The 15,710-nt window shown below is 44.3% G+C and overlaps 2 protein-coding genes across 2 annotated transcripts in view; one reads left to right on the top strand and one right to left on the bottom strand.

Moving 5' to 3' along the window:
* T265_06404 (hypothetical protein) overlaps nt 1–15,710 on the top strand; it is a gene marked incomplete at both ends in the record, with an annotated part of 61,063 nt that overhangs the window by 13,819 nt on the left and 31,534 nt on the right. The window contains 8 exons of the mRNA XM_009171652.1: nt 62–171; nt 3,805–4,012; nt 7,970–8,049; nt 8,786–8,860; nt 10,891–10,969; nt 13,191–13,379; nt 14,081–14,174; nt 14,765–14,853. Coding sequence (XP_009169916.1) covers nt 62–171; nt 3,805–4,012; nt 7,970–8,049; nt 8,786–8,860; nt 10,891–10,969; nt 13,191–13,379; nt 14,081–14,174; nt 14,765–14,853 — 924 coding nt within the window. The remainder of the gene's footprint in view (nt 1–61; nt 172–3,804; nt 4,013–7,969; nt 8,050–8,785; nt 8,861–10,890; nt 10,970–13,190; nt 13,380–14,080; nt 14,175–14,764; nt 14,854–15,710) is intronic.
* Nucleotides 1,567–15,710, bottom strand: part of T265_06405 (hypothetical protein) — a gene marked incomplete at both ends in the record, with an annotated part of 15,205 nt that continues 1,061 nt past the window's right edge. The window contains 9 exons of the mRNA XM_009171653.1: nt 1,567–1,748; nt 2,155–2,227; nt 2,313–2,466; nt 4,329–4,461; nt 5,068–5,140; nt 5,953–6,163; nt 12,332–12,447; nt 15,214–15,399; nt 15,525–15,667. Coding sequence (XP_009169917.1) covers nt 1,567–1,748; nt 2,155–2,227; nt 2,313–2,466; nt 4,329–4,461; nt 5,068–5,140; nt 5,953–6,163; nt 12,332–12,447; nt 15,214–15,399; nt 15,525–15,667 — 1,271 coding nt within the window. The remainder of the gene's footprint in view (nt 1,749–2,154; nt 2,228–2,312; nt 2,467–4,328; nt 4,462–5,067; nt 5,141–5,952; nt 6,164–12,331; nt 12,448–15,213; nt 15,400–15,524; nt 15,668–15,710) is intronic.

The following is a 15,710-nucleotide window of genomic DNA, read 5'->3' as shown; positions in this document are numbered from 1 at the left end:
CGACCGACTGTTTCTCGTGATAATGGATGTAACGTTTCTCAATTTCTTTGTTTTCCTCCAGGCCATCTATTTCTACCAATCGGATGGACGTGGTCCTTGTCTCGCCACTGACGGAAATAAACTTGCTTTGTCGGTTTTCAAGCAATACCTGGTTCTGGTCAAGGGTCCTCCGTGAGTTATTTACGTGCGCCCCTCTAATGGTGCTTGCACAGGAGATCTGTGCTTGACCAACTTTTGCCTCACATAGTACAATGGGTCGATGGAGTTCAAAATGGCACGGCTGGTTGCGAAGAAAACGCATGTATGGGGTGGTTAACCTGTAAAACAACTGAAGATATCATCTTTTTAGCAGCCGTTGCATCGATGATGCGGACATAGGCATGCCTAGTCTGACTTTCACTCAAGGTGGCGTTCGCAATTGACACCAAAGCGATGGACTTATAGGCGTCTACTGATTTGAAGTTCGTACGAGAATGAAGCGCCTGTGTTGTCGGGTGTCTTAGTTAAACATGATGAAACCTTAATTCGAGTTGTCTTGCTCACTGGCTCTAAGTAGCTGAGGAAATGCTGTCTTTGTTTAATGTTCTCTCTGTTGTTTCCTCGGTCAACTGTCCTGCTGAGAGTTTCCCCTCTCCAGGGAACATCGTCTATGACTGCTTCGCCAACGGTAGTCTACTTGGGCTTGATTCCCATTGCGTCTTGTGTCCTCCATTGGCCTTTTGATGGTTTTGTCCGGCTGAACAACAATATCATCCAAGTCCGCTTATAAGGGAAAGCCAAGTATTCTCTCGGAACTTTCTAGCCGAGTGCTCCCTTAACCCGATAGGAATATGCGCTAGCCATTGTCTGCCTAGCAGTATTTGGGATATCTTCCTCTGAATTTGTCATCAACACTAGTGCAAAACACCAGTTATTCAATGTCGCAGAACCGTGTCGCTTTATTTAAGGAGTACTTCACAACAGAAAGAAGGTAGATGGAAGAGGACGAAAGCTGGCGCTATCCACATGGCGCCTGCAATTCCAATAGTTTGTCAGATAGCCTGAACTCCACCAACATCGTTTAGCCCCCATATCCGTTGTTGTCTCTCGAAACACGTGGATACCATCGTAGAACACGGATCGCCTAATTTCCTTCATCCGATTCTACCCTATCATCTTTTATCTACCTCTAGGTTTCCACCACCCCAAATCAGAAATCGAAAGCAACACTTCGTTCTAGACGTTGATTTCGTACGCGTAGCATCGGTTCGGTCAACCGATAGATTGTAACAAGTACTCAAGGTGCAGTACGTGTTTGCTCACCAAACACCCGTTCCCTGATCAGCTCATAGCAGATTCGTTGATTTCATGGATTTCTGTTACACTCGAAAGTGTGGTATGCAGTATTTCGCTAGCGTGTCATCAACCCATACCAAACAAAGGCCACATCATCATCATCGACAGCATGACACCGATGCTTCGCTGTCGTACAGCCATGATTTATTTGAAAGCCTTATTGTGAAGAGAAAAATAAAGGTGGACGGGGAAGGGACTTAGTGCTAGCTTACCGCAATCATTCCGAGGTGCCTACACCTCCAGACACTCATTCAGGCAATCTGGATAGAAACTGACAACAAGATCGCCACTGACATCGATTGGCAGCCATATCTTCCAGCGTCTCCAACGAGGCGCACTGAGGATCACGCGGTTCACATCTTGGGAGGGGAGTAGCACCACAAAGGTCACATACGGGGAATAGTCCAAGTAGTCTTAATTAGGGGACATCCCTTCTTGAGAGAGGGTAGCTACCTTAGCATACCATTGGGACATCGGGACGTACTGCAACTTCAATTTATGTAACTTATTAAGGCGACTGATGTAAAAGTTCATTTTCGGTCTGTGCAAGAACCTCTTTTTAGGAAAGTCAGTTTTATGATGCCTAAAGGTGTTCACCGTTGTAAACCGAGAATTCTCCTCCTTGCGCGTGATGGGTTCGTATACATCTTTGAGTTTGGTGAGCTCACTAACCTCATTACTGAGCTCAGAGTTCTTGTGGTCGGCTCTATAATGCTGCAATGGCATTGTTGGTACAGACCTATAACAACCCGTAATTCGAAAAAACAAACATTAGGCTTCCGCGCGCTGCGAGCATGCTAAGAGCCTATCAAACATCACCATGATTTCTGTGGATGTATGGCGAATTCTCTCTCAGAAGCAAGCACTTTGTTGGCCTCTCGGGGTGAGACAACTATAGAAAAAGATGTAGTACACGAGATGACTCAGTGGTTAAGACGCCAGCTTATTGACCGGAATGCTCGTGGTTCGAACCCAACCTCAGCATCCCGACTGCTCCCGTCTAGGCTTGGGCAACTTGGCGGTTTTGCAGTCCTCAGGTGTCCTTCCGTTGGCATGGCAACTATGCACCGAAATGGTGTTACTGCTGAACGATTATTATTATTTTTGTCCAGTACACGAGGTGGATTTTTTCTAGATAAACCCCGCCGCTAATGCAAAAAGTGCATGTGCGAAAAGTTGTGCCCCGCCACTTTTTGCCATCTCCAATTTAATGCACACACACAACCTTGACCTATTTTTGATGAAAATAGTTCCATGTCCACATCTAGGCTCATTTTGTGCAAAAATTCTCTCCGTTCGGACGTAAAACCTAAAATGAACTTTCTAACGCTTTCAACCCTCGTTCATGACAAGGAGACGGCAATACGTTTTTTGAAAAAGCCACCGAGTGATCCACCAGCAACGTTTATGCAACAATGGCCACCAAACGACACTCAACTGTTTTTGACAGGTGGAGGTGTAATGCCCGACAGTGTCGGCAAGAAATCAGTCTTCGAAAGGGAACTTGGCTGGAGCGATCTGGGATGGAGTGTAGGACAGCAATTCTATTCATTTATTACTGGTCTAAAAATTTGGCTAAAATCAAATTCTGCTCAGAGGAATTATCTATTAGCCACACGACCGCTGTTGACTGGAAGAACTTCCTTCGCAGACTCTAACAGTTATTGGCGGCCCAGGTCTACACGTCGAGATCGATGAAACGCCAATATCTTGCCGTGAAAACCACGCAGGGCGAGTCGTTCCACAGCAGTGGATATTCGGAAGGATCTGCCGGGAAGCTGAAGAGCCGTTCATGTATGCAGTGCCGGATCGAACTTCGGCCACTCTGATGGACACAATCCAGGCCTGCGTCGCTCCCGGCTCAATCATCATCTCCGATATGTGGGCATCATACCAAGGAATTGAAACGATGATTGACATGAATCATACTCATGAAACGGTTAGTCATACCGAAAACTTTGTGGATCCAACGACTGGAGCTTGCACACAAATTATCGAATCTCTTTGGCACGTATACAAGATGCAGAATAAACTCCACACACTGGACAGCTACTTGTGTGAGTTCGTTTGGAGGCAAAGGTACCGAAAAACGGACCTTTTCATGCAAATTATTTATGACGTGTCCCGATTTCACCCTCTTCAATAAAAACGAAAAGTACGAATTTCAGATACTCTTTTTTCTAATCTTTTTGGCGGGGCTTATCTGGAAAAGATCCGAAGTTTTGGGGACGAATGATGCCCATGGGGCACCCAAGTATTCATTTTTGTGGCCTTTTGAAGTTATTAATTTTTGTGGGGATAGCATATGATGTATCGGTAACAGATCATATGTAAAAATCCATATTCCCCTCTCACTAATGGCCTGCCAGTTCAAGCTTTTACTCTGTTCAGCAAAAACAAATCTTCTCCATTGCTTTCGGATTTGTTAGTCACTCTTTGTGAAACCCTGTTCCTACTTGCCTACTTCAGTGGTCTCTATCTGTCCCACACCGGACCACTGTCAACTGCGGACAGCTTGCCATTGGAATCATCCGTTACTCTGACAATTCATGATCAACAAAACAAGTTCATCGCCGGTGAATTCTCGATCCAGGGCGTGCTTTCCATGTTTATCGAGTGGGACGGGATCTATCTTCTGTGTTTGGAGCGGAACACTGAAGGTGCACTCAGGCATACGGTAAGTGATAAAAAATCTCTCGTTCACTTCATCTGCTCTCCTTTCTGTTGTTCTGTGTATGCAGAATGTTCTCTTGTTAGCTACTCGTGAATACAGTTTGTTCTTTGTCACGTCACTCAGAGGGATCTGCTGAAGAGTACCTTAGCTAATTAAATCACTTTCGTCTTCGAATCAGCAAAAAATGACGACACTATGTGAGTCGGTGTGGTTTTAGAAACCCCCTTCTCCAATCATTAAGATGGTTTTGGTGTACCGTGAACCACCGAAGTGAAATCGAGGCAAGATAGCTCAGTGGTTAAAGCTCGAATTTACTGACCGGAGGGTCCGTGGTTCGAACCCGACCTCTGCCTCTCGACTTCCACTGTCTAGGCTTGGGCAACCTGACTGTATCCCGGCCCTCGTTCTTCCTTTGGGTGGCATGGCAGCTAGGCATCGAAAGTGTGCTACAGCTGAATGACGAAGTGAAGTCGATGACGATGATTTCTACGAGTTCACTGTTGAACCGGGAATAGCTCAATGGTTAAAGCGCTAACTTTCCAACCTGACGGTCTGTGGATGGAACACAGCCTCAGACCTGGATAGCCCGACAGCATCCGAGCCCTCCTGTTTCCTTCGGATAGCATAGCAGTTAGGCGCTGAAAGTGTGTCACAGCTGAACGACAGCCTACGAAGTGTGGGTCGTGCTGTTCTGGCACATCATTCCGCGCTGATTTTGCCTCCACACTTCCAACTGAATTGTTTCTGGCAGTATTCTGTACATTGCGGCCTCCAACGAGAGAGGCCCCGAGAAGAACATCTCTTTAGGATGAGTGTGGTGAGTTCGCTCTACTGAAGGGCTATTTACCACACACACCAACATCTAACGAGGCCGGGCAAGCCGTCGGACAGAGGCACGCCAACCAATGCCCTCGAATCCGCGCCTGGATGAGATTGAGATCAGTCGGAAAGATTTTGTTTCATGCAGTGACGGGCCCTGATCAACACCAACCTTGACTGTATGTGGTGTGGACAACAGCAACGCATAAGATTGACGGAAAGTCGGGGGCCGCGCCTACCTGATGAGCCCCAAGAAGGGCGAAACCGGTCGTGGGCTGTCGAAGAGTTTTCAGCAACCTTATGGGTAGTTTCCTTTATGAAAACAACAACGCGTGTTTGTCCACATTCACATACATCGTTGTTTCCACCCTGTTCCCCGGACCTCACGCAACACGACTCTCAATTCAATGCTAGCCATAATAGATTTCTCTCTATACGGGAAGAGCTGAGCTACTGAATTGGGAAAACCAAGAACGAACAACTGGTTCTGTAGTCGTCAGTTGTAAAGTCAGTAGAACCCAGGTATACGACATTATCGGGAGCGTAGCCATGTTCTTGAACAGTAAATACCGGGAGTTCTTGCTTCTATTTTACAGCTGCGTGCGTGACAGCAACACCAGATGTGAAAATTGATGCTTCGTTGCCATGCAACCATATCAGTTCACTCAAATAAAGCCTTATAATGGATAGAAGAAAAATTGGAACGGGGAGGGGTACCTCCACAAACATCCGAGGTACGTACCGACGCTCAGTCAGCCTGGATGGATGGAAACTAATAGCACGGACTTCGTTGGTATCGGTTAGCAGTCATATCAGTCAGTGCCTCCAGCCAAGCATGGTGGGTCACGTGGACCCGACCCATTCTGGAAACCGAACAACACCTAGACTACCTAACATCCTTTATTCCCTTCTTGTCAAATTCTGTCTACCTCTAGGTTTCCACGGAAAACAACGCTAGTCTCAACAGGCGATAACTCAGCATGCGTAACACATGACCCAGCCACCTGGGCCTGCAATGCTGAGTTCATGATTGAAAGAAATACCCTCTATTTCAAAAACCGGTATCATGATCGTCTCAACGCGAATTCGCTGGTCCCAGCCGATTCCAGCTACAGTTCTGAAACATCAGTGGTCTGAAGATCTCTCAGATCCGCCATCTGAATTAGCCAAGCCTTGCAACCGTACAACAATAAAGTCCGTACTTTAGTCTGGCATACGCGCCCTTCGAAACCCACTGATATGCCTTTTTGGTGCAACATACGGTGCAAAATGGCTAAATCAATTCTTGCCTGTGAGATGCGGGCGTTTACTTCGTCTGCCGTAGTACCTTGAGAGCTAATTCACACAGTTGAGTTGTTCCGATGCGAAGCAACGCCTTTCGAAACCCACTGATATGCCTTTTTGGCGCAACATACGGTGCAAAATGGGTAAATCAATTCTCGACCGTGAGATGCGGGCGTTTACTTCGTCTGTCGTAGTACCTTGAGAGCTAATCCACACAGTTGAGTTGTTCCGATGCGAAGCAGGTAGAAGTGCATAGACTACTGAAGACATTTTTCAAACTTGACACCGTTGGTTGGAATGATCGAACAAAAGGTGTTTATTTTTGTTGGTAATTGCCGAAGTTATTCGCATATCAAGTCGAGGCAAGCCAACCTACAGTCCTCGGCTCTCATTATCAATTCCGAAGTCCAACCACCGGGCACTGGATTCATTCAGTTCATGAACTTAACCGAAAGTAGGCGACTTTTCGGGAACAATAGTAAGTGCGATGAAGAATTTGTACAGAATTGCTGGGAAAGGTTTGACAGTATTGTTTTTGCTTACCAAGTAACCATATTGAACGAAAGTTTCTGGCTTGAAGAAGCCTAAGGAGACATTTCAGTGAATAACACAAGGAAAATCCTTGTCAAGGGACTTATCAGTCTTTTTTTTGTGAATTTAGGCTTGGTCGAATATGCTACTTTCGGTCAATACTTTTAGAATATACTCTAATAAATTTTTCTTTGAGATGACGTCAGTTACGTTGAAAAGTTTGGAAACGAGGATCACCCAATAGTTGGCATCAAAAGCGACATTGACTTAATCGATTGCTTTTTGCAGGGCGTATTGGACAGTTTTTGTTCCTTTATTCGCCAGATATCTTCCCTACATTATCCAGTGGGTGGTGTGGAGCTAAGCCATTGGTGCAAAGCCGATAGATTTACTTCTAAGCGGTCGAAATTATTATCGCGTTTTATTCGTGGTTGGACGGTCAAATTGCATCTATTTGTTTAGTATATCCACATCAAGTGAAACAAAGTGAGGAAGTTTCATTACAAGGTAGAGCTCTGTCCCTCGCCCAAGAAGATATACTTCCAAGCAGAGCGTGACTTCAGTCGGTCCGAGTGGTAGGAAGCACTGGACGTTATGATCTGCGTAAGTCAATATTCAGTACCGTAGGAAGAAACGCATATGACGTACACTGGCAATCCAGTACATATTTAGTAAAATTTCGTTGACAGGTAAGCAAACCAACACATGATCGGTGACCAAGGAGCCGTTAAGCAACAAAGTCGGTTTAATGTGCGCTACTTACATTTATCAAGTAGTGCAGAGTTAAATCGAAATACGAGCAATTTAAAAGGCTCTAGCTTCGTCCGACTGCTTGGGTGGAACTCCTTCCGATCCACATGCTTCCTTCCCTAGAGTTGCTTGGTACCCATATGTCGGAACGCTCCACGGATGGACAATCTTATTTCATTACCCTACCTTACCCCGACAGACTGACATCCTAGGCTCAAATTATCACAAAAATGGTGTTAGGCCCCCTTTATGAAAACTATTTTACCTCAAAGGTACATTCATGATCCATAGGACTAATGCGGCTGCAAATGTCGATAGAACATTGTCTTGTTGGCTTTAATCAAGATGAAACTGTACACGGTTTCGGGAAACAACGAGTAGTATTTGTTGAAATTACCTCCCAGTTGTTGTGTATCGTGGGACTTTTGCAATTACAAGCGGAGTTTATTTTTTCTCCAGTACGTCCTCTGCAACGCGGATAATACTATCAGGGATGTTTAGGTTGAAAAGTAAACCATGGGTGACAAATTGCTTGCGTATTTGTTCTATCCGTGTTCTCTATTCCTCTCATTGTAGTTGATCGGGCTGGCAGAAAAGAGTACCCATGCAAAGTTGGAAATGCTGTTTTCAAAGAAGAACTTTCAAATGGCTATTGAGTAAGTTTCGAACATGTCAACTTGGTGGGCTACGCTACTGCAATCTTGGGTTTATCTCAAAAGCCTCATCGCTTCTGCTGAACTGTTGACACGAACACGGGTTATAATGTGAGGAGAGGTGTAACCAAACTTCTATATTCGTAATGCACTACTCATAAGGTTACTGAAACTTCTTCGACAGTCCACGACCGGTTTCGCCCTTCTTGGGGCTCATCAGGTTGGCGCAGTCCCAAGGTTTCCGTCAACTTTATGTTCGACTTGAAAACAAATTGCACGAAATTAGCGAAATACACTCATTTGCAAACGAATTTGGTTTTGTGAGAGACTCACCTGGAGCCCAGTTGAGTCCTTTGTTTGTGATGTTTCCAGGCCGCACTTCCAAACTTACTTCCGTTCAAACAGATGGCCATTTAGTTTTGGTGTGTCCCTTCTCAATACAGCCCGTAGGCAACTGATTCGTGGTTTTGCGTGATAGACTCAAGTTACCCTGGACTAGCTTAGGTTGATGATCCCAAAAGTCTCGAGTCCTTTTCCTGTCCAAGACTTCACTATTGCTCGCCAGATCAAGCTTGTGATGAGTTTAACTGATCCAGCTGATAAACGGACTGGTCTATTTGCGTAACACTTAAGTTAGTCTTACTGCATTTGATCGATTATGTTGGGCGGCGGAGGTACCTACTAAAAATGATTTTATGCATGCTCACACTGTTTTTTACTATCCAACCATCTTATCCAGCATTGCGAAGTCGCAACACTTTGAAAAGGAAGAACTAGCACGTATATTCGGGTGTTATGCTGATCACCTCTACAAGTAAGTAAATCTCCATTTCACCTGTCCTCTTTTCATACAGTATTTGCGCATTTTTATTGACGGTTCACAGCACTTCTATATGAATCGGTCGGACAGGGTTCTTGCTGATTCTTTCGGGACCGTTAGGTGAGGAGTTGATTGCCTTTTGGTCATATTCCACCTTCTTGACCTCAAAACTCGCCTCCCGCCTAAGCCGATAGTCGGGCCTGCAATAACTTGGTGCTGTTTCGCGCAACCTTAGTTGGTTAATTTTGTTTCAAACGGACCGAGTGACTGAACGCTCGACTTCTGTTGATTCGTTCTGATTTTCCGGTGAAACTGATTCTTCACGTGACCCCATCTTGGCTAGACAACACTTCGTTTAGAAATGGTGCCAGATCGTTAACGTCCTCGCTTGTCGGTTTGGAATCAATCATTAGTTCTACCTCTTTAATTGCACAGTAGCTAGATTGTTAAGTGTTATGACTGCCGTATTCGCTGGTGCTCAGCTGTCTGGTTCACTCGTCATTCAAGGAACCCGAAGCAATGTATGGAGGTGAAACCTGGTGGTTATTTGTTGGACCTGGAACTGGTGCGCTCTCTCACCTAACGCCCAGCAGTGGAACGCTAACCGGACAGTTCATGGTTCAGATCATGCCCAGCCTTTTCGACCATTCATGTGTGACCTGGCATAGCCCCAGCGGCTTTTACCCTTCTGTGCACACCTTATGCTTTCAGAGACCGCATTCGTTCTCATTTGTGAACTTGTTTCTTAACGTTGTTCGTTATGCTACTTACGACGTTTGAGTAGCGCAAAACGCAGGATCCCTGAAACGACCATAGGCTCGCCCATGTCCGGTTTGTGTATCTTCTGGAACTATACCAAACCTGAGGATAATAAGGTGCTGGAGTCCACTGAAACCATCAGTTAGCCGAACGATGTAAACAATACATCACCATATGTGACCGGTTGCATCGTGTGTACTTGGGTCCATACTCAAGATATTCCCATCCATTTCTGAGTGCTTGCATCCATGCCCGAATTCCCAACTACTATCGATCTGTGAGTGGTCTCACGATCTTTTGTGGTTTCACGAACTAGCTCGAGATGGCTCATTGGTTAAGGCGCACACTTACTGATCGACAAGTCCGTGGTTCGAACCCTGCCCCTGTGTAGGCTTGGGCAACCTGGCAGTTTCCCGGTGCCCGTGCTTCGTTCGGTGGCATGGTGGCAGCTAAGCTCCGAAAGGGTGATACAGCTGAATCGTTAGTGTTATATTATTATTATTATTATTATTATTATTATTATTATTATTATTATTATTATTATTATTATTATTATTATTATTATTATTATTATTATTATTATTATTATTATTATTATTATTATTATTATTATTATTATTATTATTATTATTATTATTATTATTATTATTATTATTATTATTATTATTATTATTATTATTATTATTATTATTATTATTATTATTATTATTATTATTATTATTATTATTATTATTATTATTATTATTATTATTATTATTATTATTATTATTATTATTATTATTATTATTATTATTATTATTATTATTATTATTATTATTATTATTATTATTATTATTATTATTATTATTATTATTATTATTATTATTATTATTATTATTATTATTATTATTATTATTATTATTATTATTATTATTATTATTATTATTATTATTATTATTATTATTATTATTATTATTATTATTATTATTATTATTATTATTAGATGAGTGAAAGAGTTCCAGCCGGTTCCAGCCATCTAACCAAGAAGTGGAGATAAGCGGAGAAAGATGGAGTGGTAAAGCCTTCAAGGATTTACTATCAGTGATGGTTCCTAAGGTATTTGTAGGCTACCACGCTCAGAGAGAAGCCCACCTTCTTTGCTTATCCTCAGATAACACCGAGGCGCTTTTTCTCCCTTCATACATCTGCATATTTGTACATGGCTGCTTGTCAGTTAACCGGGTCATTTCCAGTGTCAAATTCTAACCTTTTGCTTTGCATTCCAGACAAAAGGATTATGATGGCGCCATCAAAGAGTATGTGAAGACCATAGGTATCCTCGAGGCTTCCTTTGTTATTCAAAGGGTGAGTAGTGGTGGCATACTTTCTTCCCTGTGTTATTCATTTCGGCTCCTTGCGAATTAACCTACGTCTTTTTTTCTGCAGCCTATCTCTCTCAAGCTATTTTACCATTAAACAACACCTTAAACTAAGCACATCGCTTTTCGATGCCCACAATATTTTACGATGTTTCGAAATTTCTGGTTTGAATCTCCATCTGTCTGCCTGAGTTAACCTATGATAAGAACTGTCATCAGTAGTACGCATTTCAGAAATCAATTCTGGTAAGGGAGAACGACTTTCTATGCTAATCACTCCCTCCAGAAGGGGCCAAATCCCCTCTTTGCTCGTGTTGTTCCGATACTTTACTTGCTTGGGTGCTAATTGAATCAAACACAGAATAGCATCTTACTCCAGTTGTATCGTATTCTGGACTCCTTAGACCTCGTCCTAAAGCTCTCTCGACTTGTCCATTTTCACATATCTTACCAGCTTTCCCCAATCTTATTCCATGAACACAGTTCCTAGAAGGTGGTCACGTTGCCCAACTGGCCTGCTACCTTGAAGCATTGAATGCGGCCAATCTGGCGTCGAGCGATCACCTTATCCTGCTGCTCAATTGTTACGCCCGCCTTCAGGACAAAACCAGAATCAACGATTTTTTACAGGCAAGTGAAACGGCACTTGAAATGACGGTCGATCTCACCAAAATAGGGAACAATATTTTCCGATTTTGGTGAAAGCAAGGGCATCCGGTTGTTTTAATTGATGACACCTTTCACAAGCGGTTTTCTCTCCCTCCTATTCACATTTCTCGCCGCACATGATAACTGGCTTGTAAGATAGACTAGTTAGCTCAAAGTCAGAGACACGAGAGACTGGCCGGGACTTCTGCGGCTTAGGTGGGGTGGAATTTTCTATGCCTTCCTGCTTCCTTCGAGTTTCATGGGAGCTGTGCGTTCTATGTGCACTATGGCGACTTTACACAGGCGTCTAGTTCGGCTTTTACCACCCTTTCGGTGCCTAGCTACCCGAAAGAAGTCCGAAGGCTGAGATACTGTCGGGTTGCCGAAGCTCACACAGGAACACCCGAGATGGGGAAGTTGGATTCGAACCAGAGACCTTCCAATTAGTAACTTCGCGCCTCAACCAGTGAGCCATCTCGTGCTCGTTGAACTCTCGTCTATGTCTGTCTACTGGTCGCATATACAAGACAGCCTATCATGGAGTAATTCATCTATTGCTAGTGTCTCTTATCCAGCCTCTTGACTTTAGCCCTCGGAGGACTGTAGAGATAACTTTCCTGATGCTGAATCCCCTAATTTTGAACAACCACTTGCGAACTACAGTGAGATGGCTCAGTGGTTGGAGCGCAGATTTACTAACCGGATGGTCCGTGGTTCGAACCCGACCTTTGCCTCTCGATTTCCCCTGTCTAAGCTTGGGCAACCTGGCAGTATCCTAGCCCTCGTGCTTCCTTCAGGTGCCATGACAACTAGACACTAAAAGGGTGCTACGGCTGAACGATTTTCTAACTACACCTCAACTAACGGGTTAAGTTTTAGCTACCGAGCTAGTCTGAGTAACCTACAAGGTGGACAACTGGGAAACTAGTGACCAGCAAACGCCGAGCTCCAATAAGATTGGGACGTATCTTCGAATTCCCCGCAATACAGCATGCAACACATGCTTCTAAGTGAATCTAATGCAGAGACGCTCCACGAGCTACTGGCTGTGGGGTTCTTGATCCTCATGCTTTATTTCTTCATTCGCTCCCGTCTTGGCTTTGACTATTTGGTTCTATTTCATTCCTCTCAGTTTCTGTGTGTAGCATGTTAGTCACACTCTGAGACATCGCTACGCTGGAATGACCATCCATTCACATTCAGTTAACATCTTCTGTTTAACAGGCTCCACAAACTGTCATGTTTCCGGAGAAGCTACGTCAAACCTCATCTGCATATGTACCATGTGCAAATCAAATGTTTGAGTTGAACACATCAAGCGATATCATCAGCCACTGGGTGCGGTTGAGGGTTGAGTAGATCGAGCGCCACCCTGCTGTCGTCAGCAGGCGTACCTAGGTAGTAGTTTTTATCCACATCTCCTTTGACAGGAGGAAATCCCCTGAATCCGGATTACTGGTTCACTGTTACTACGACGATGGCTGCTTTGAGATCCCAAGGCTGACATCCTCATTTCGTTTCTAAGCAATTTCTAATCACTTTGAAATCCCTCGCTACAGAAACCAATCAACCCCCAAATGAACGTCCCTGCCGCAGTTCACGTTCTTCGTCAAGCCAACTTTCCTGACGCAGCTTTGCGACTGGCGCAGCTGTCTGGGCGTTTCGCAGATCGTATCGGTATACTCATTGAAGATATGGATAATTGTGCCGCAGCATTGGAAGAAATTGCACAATTTCCATTTGATGAGGTGTGTTTCTCAACCCCGATTTTGGTTTTTACTCTCTTATCGTTCTGACTCTGCTTTACTGTTCTCCTTTTCTACAGTCAACTGATTCACCGTTCTCCATCCTCTCCGCCTCGTAACACAATTAAGTCCCATGCTGTTAGTATCCTACTGATTGCTTTTTTGCGTTTATCATCGTTTAGAAGGCATTCATTAACGGTTCAAAGGTCAAGTGCGTGCGGCGGTTACTGGAACTGCCATGTATTTCCTCGTATTCATCGCGATAGTGATGTTCTTCAGTGCCGATGCTTGGTGCACAGTGTGATAAAACTACGGGGAAAATCAGCTTTGATGAACCCGGTGACTAGATCTATACTGCATTTGGTTTTATTCTACCAGGTTCCATTGATTTACGCCTATTCCAGAGCGCTTTCTTTTGTACTTGACTCAAGATTCTTATTCTACTGGCCCACGTGTAAACTATTCAAAAGTCTTCACCATTCTTATAAGTAGTATCGTACGATGCAAGATTTCACTACCACCATTTCTTCACAAGATGAATGCGATAACTCGATTAGTAGCTCTATTCATGCAGGCCTTATGGTCAGTAATAGTTGTATTTCCTTCGTTAACCGCATCTAATATGGCCTGAATAGGTAGTTCATATACCGGTTTGATAATTGTGCCCCCACCCTATTCAATCCCGTTTGTACCATCCGAATCAGGCGCTGCGAGCGATATGCAACTATGGTCACATTCTGATGGACCGGCTACCAACGGAGACCCTTCAGCTACTGGACAGACTATGTTCTCAACCCGGTAAGCGCCTAGTTGTCGGTCGCTTTAGAAAATCGAAGCTTTTGTCCTTAGTATTCCACGCGTTTAGAGTTGACTCGCCGTCCTCCGGATACCGGCGTTCTGTACTCATTTCGGACAATGACCAATTTGTTGCCCTGTTTTTTCCGATGTTATTAACATTATTTTACGTTTGGATGGATAAGCTCACTAATTTCAGCGACAATGTCAAATTATGGTTGACGAAAGGCCCCTTGTAGTACGTTGCTCCACCCACATTAAGCGACGCGGTCTTGTTTAGCCGCTGTTCGATGCGGTCCCTCTTAACTCGACTCCACTGACATCAATGCTTTTTGGTGTGCTCAAGTGGAAAGTGACAACAATAGGCTACATACCATTCTTTCGATCGAGAAGCTTGGAAATCCATGTGCCAACAACTACGGGGCTGGTCTTTGCAGGGAGGGACACTTACAGATTCAGGGTCTGCGAAATGCGTGTCTACCTTTTTGAGTTACTGATTTTGGGAGACATCATTGCTTCCACCTAATATTCCTGTCTCGTACGCAAGCGCCTGATACTCTTTTTTTCTCTCTCTCGTATTCTCTGCCCTGCAGACGCCTCTCGCATTAATGTTCATCATTTTCTCAAAGTGTTCATCAACAACCGTTTGGGACTGATGCAATTTCTCGAGCGCTACATTACGGTGAGTTGGTTGTTGGATCCGGTTGGAACGAATCTGGTTGTTCAACATTGATGTAATCCCATCGGTTGTGATGCCCATGAACCATTCGATCGGCTGTGGTTTGTTCCGTTGAATAAACGGGCTGGCAATCCAAAACTGTCAATTTTGCCAAAAACGATTTCATTCGTGCGAATAGGCTTTAGTCATGTTATCTGTCCTACTCCGTACGGTGGATAACTTCACACCTGGAGGTTGCTGTGCCGATGAATGTCCCATTTTGGTGCTCCGTCTCATTTCATCATCATCATCATCATCAACAGCATGACATCAGTGTTCAACACAACACCGATACTGCCGCACAACCATGATTTATTTGAAAACCCATTTGTCTGGGACAGACTCCTTTTCCCAAATGCAAGCAAACAGATCGGATCGGAACTGACTGAGGACTTCACCCCCGTCTTTGAACAGTGCGGGTGGAAGGTCATCCGGACCGGGAGCTCGGTGGCGCTTGAGAGAACATATGCAGTCGTAAACCTTCTCCGGGGACCGGTCGCAACGGATCAACTAAATAATCTTCGGGCATTACCGGCTTTCTGGGCCTCCTCCATTTCTTTGGCTTACTGTGTCCACCATACTTCACGGTCAAGTCGCAAACCCACTTTCACTTGACGTCTGATAGCTCTTCACACCGGATTATGTTCGGGACCGGCTGGGATATTTCTTCGAGATTTAAGTAGTGCCACCGTTCGGTCTGATATCCAGTGCTTGAGTGCGCCTGGTCTGGTCGTGCTACAGGCAAAATTCCCAGCACTATGCAAAGAGGCGGCAATCTCTTCCCAGTATGAGTTCACATAAGATGGTGGAGCATTTGGAAG

The sequence above is a fragment of the Opisthorchis viverrini genome, assembly GCF_000715545.1.
Source record: "Opisthorchis viverrini unplaced genomic scaffold opera_v5_130, whole genome shotgun sequence".
NCBI classification, from domain to species: Eukaryota; Metazoa; Platyhelminthes; class Trematoda; order Opisthorchiida; family Opisthorchiidae; genus Opisthorchis; species Opisthorchis viverrini.
This window is presented reverse-complemented; position numbering and strand designations above follow the sequence as displayed.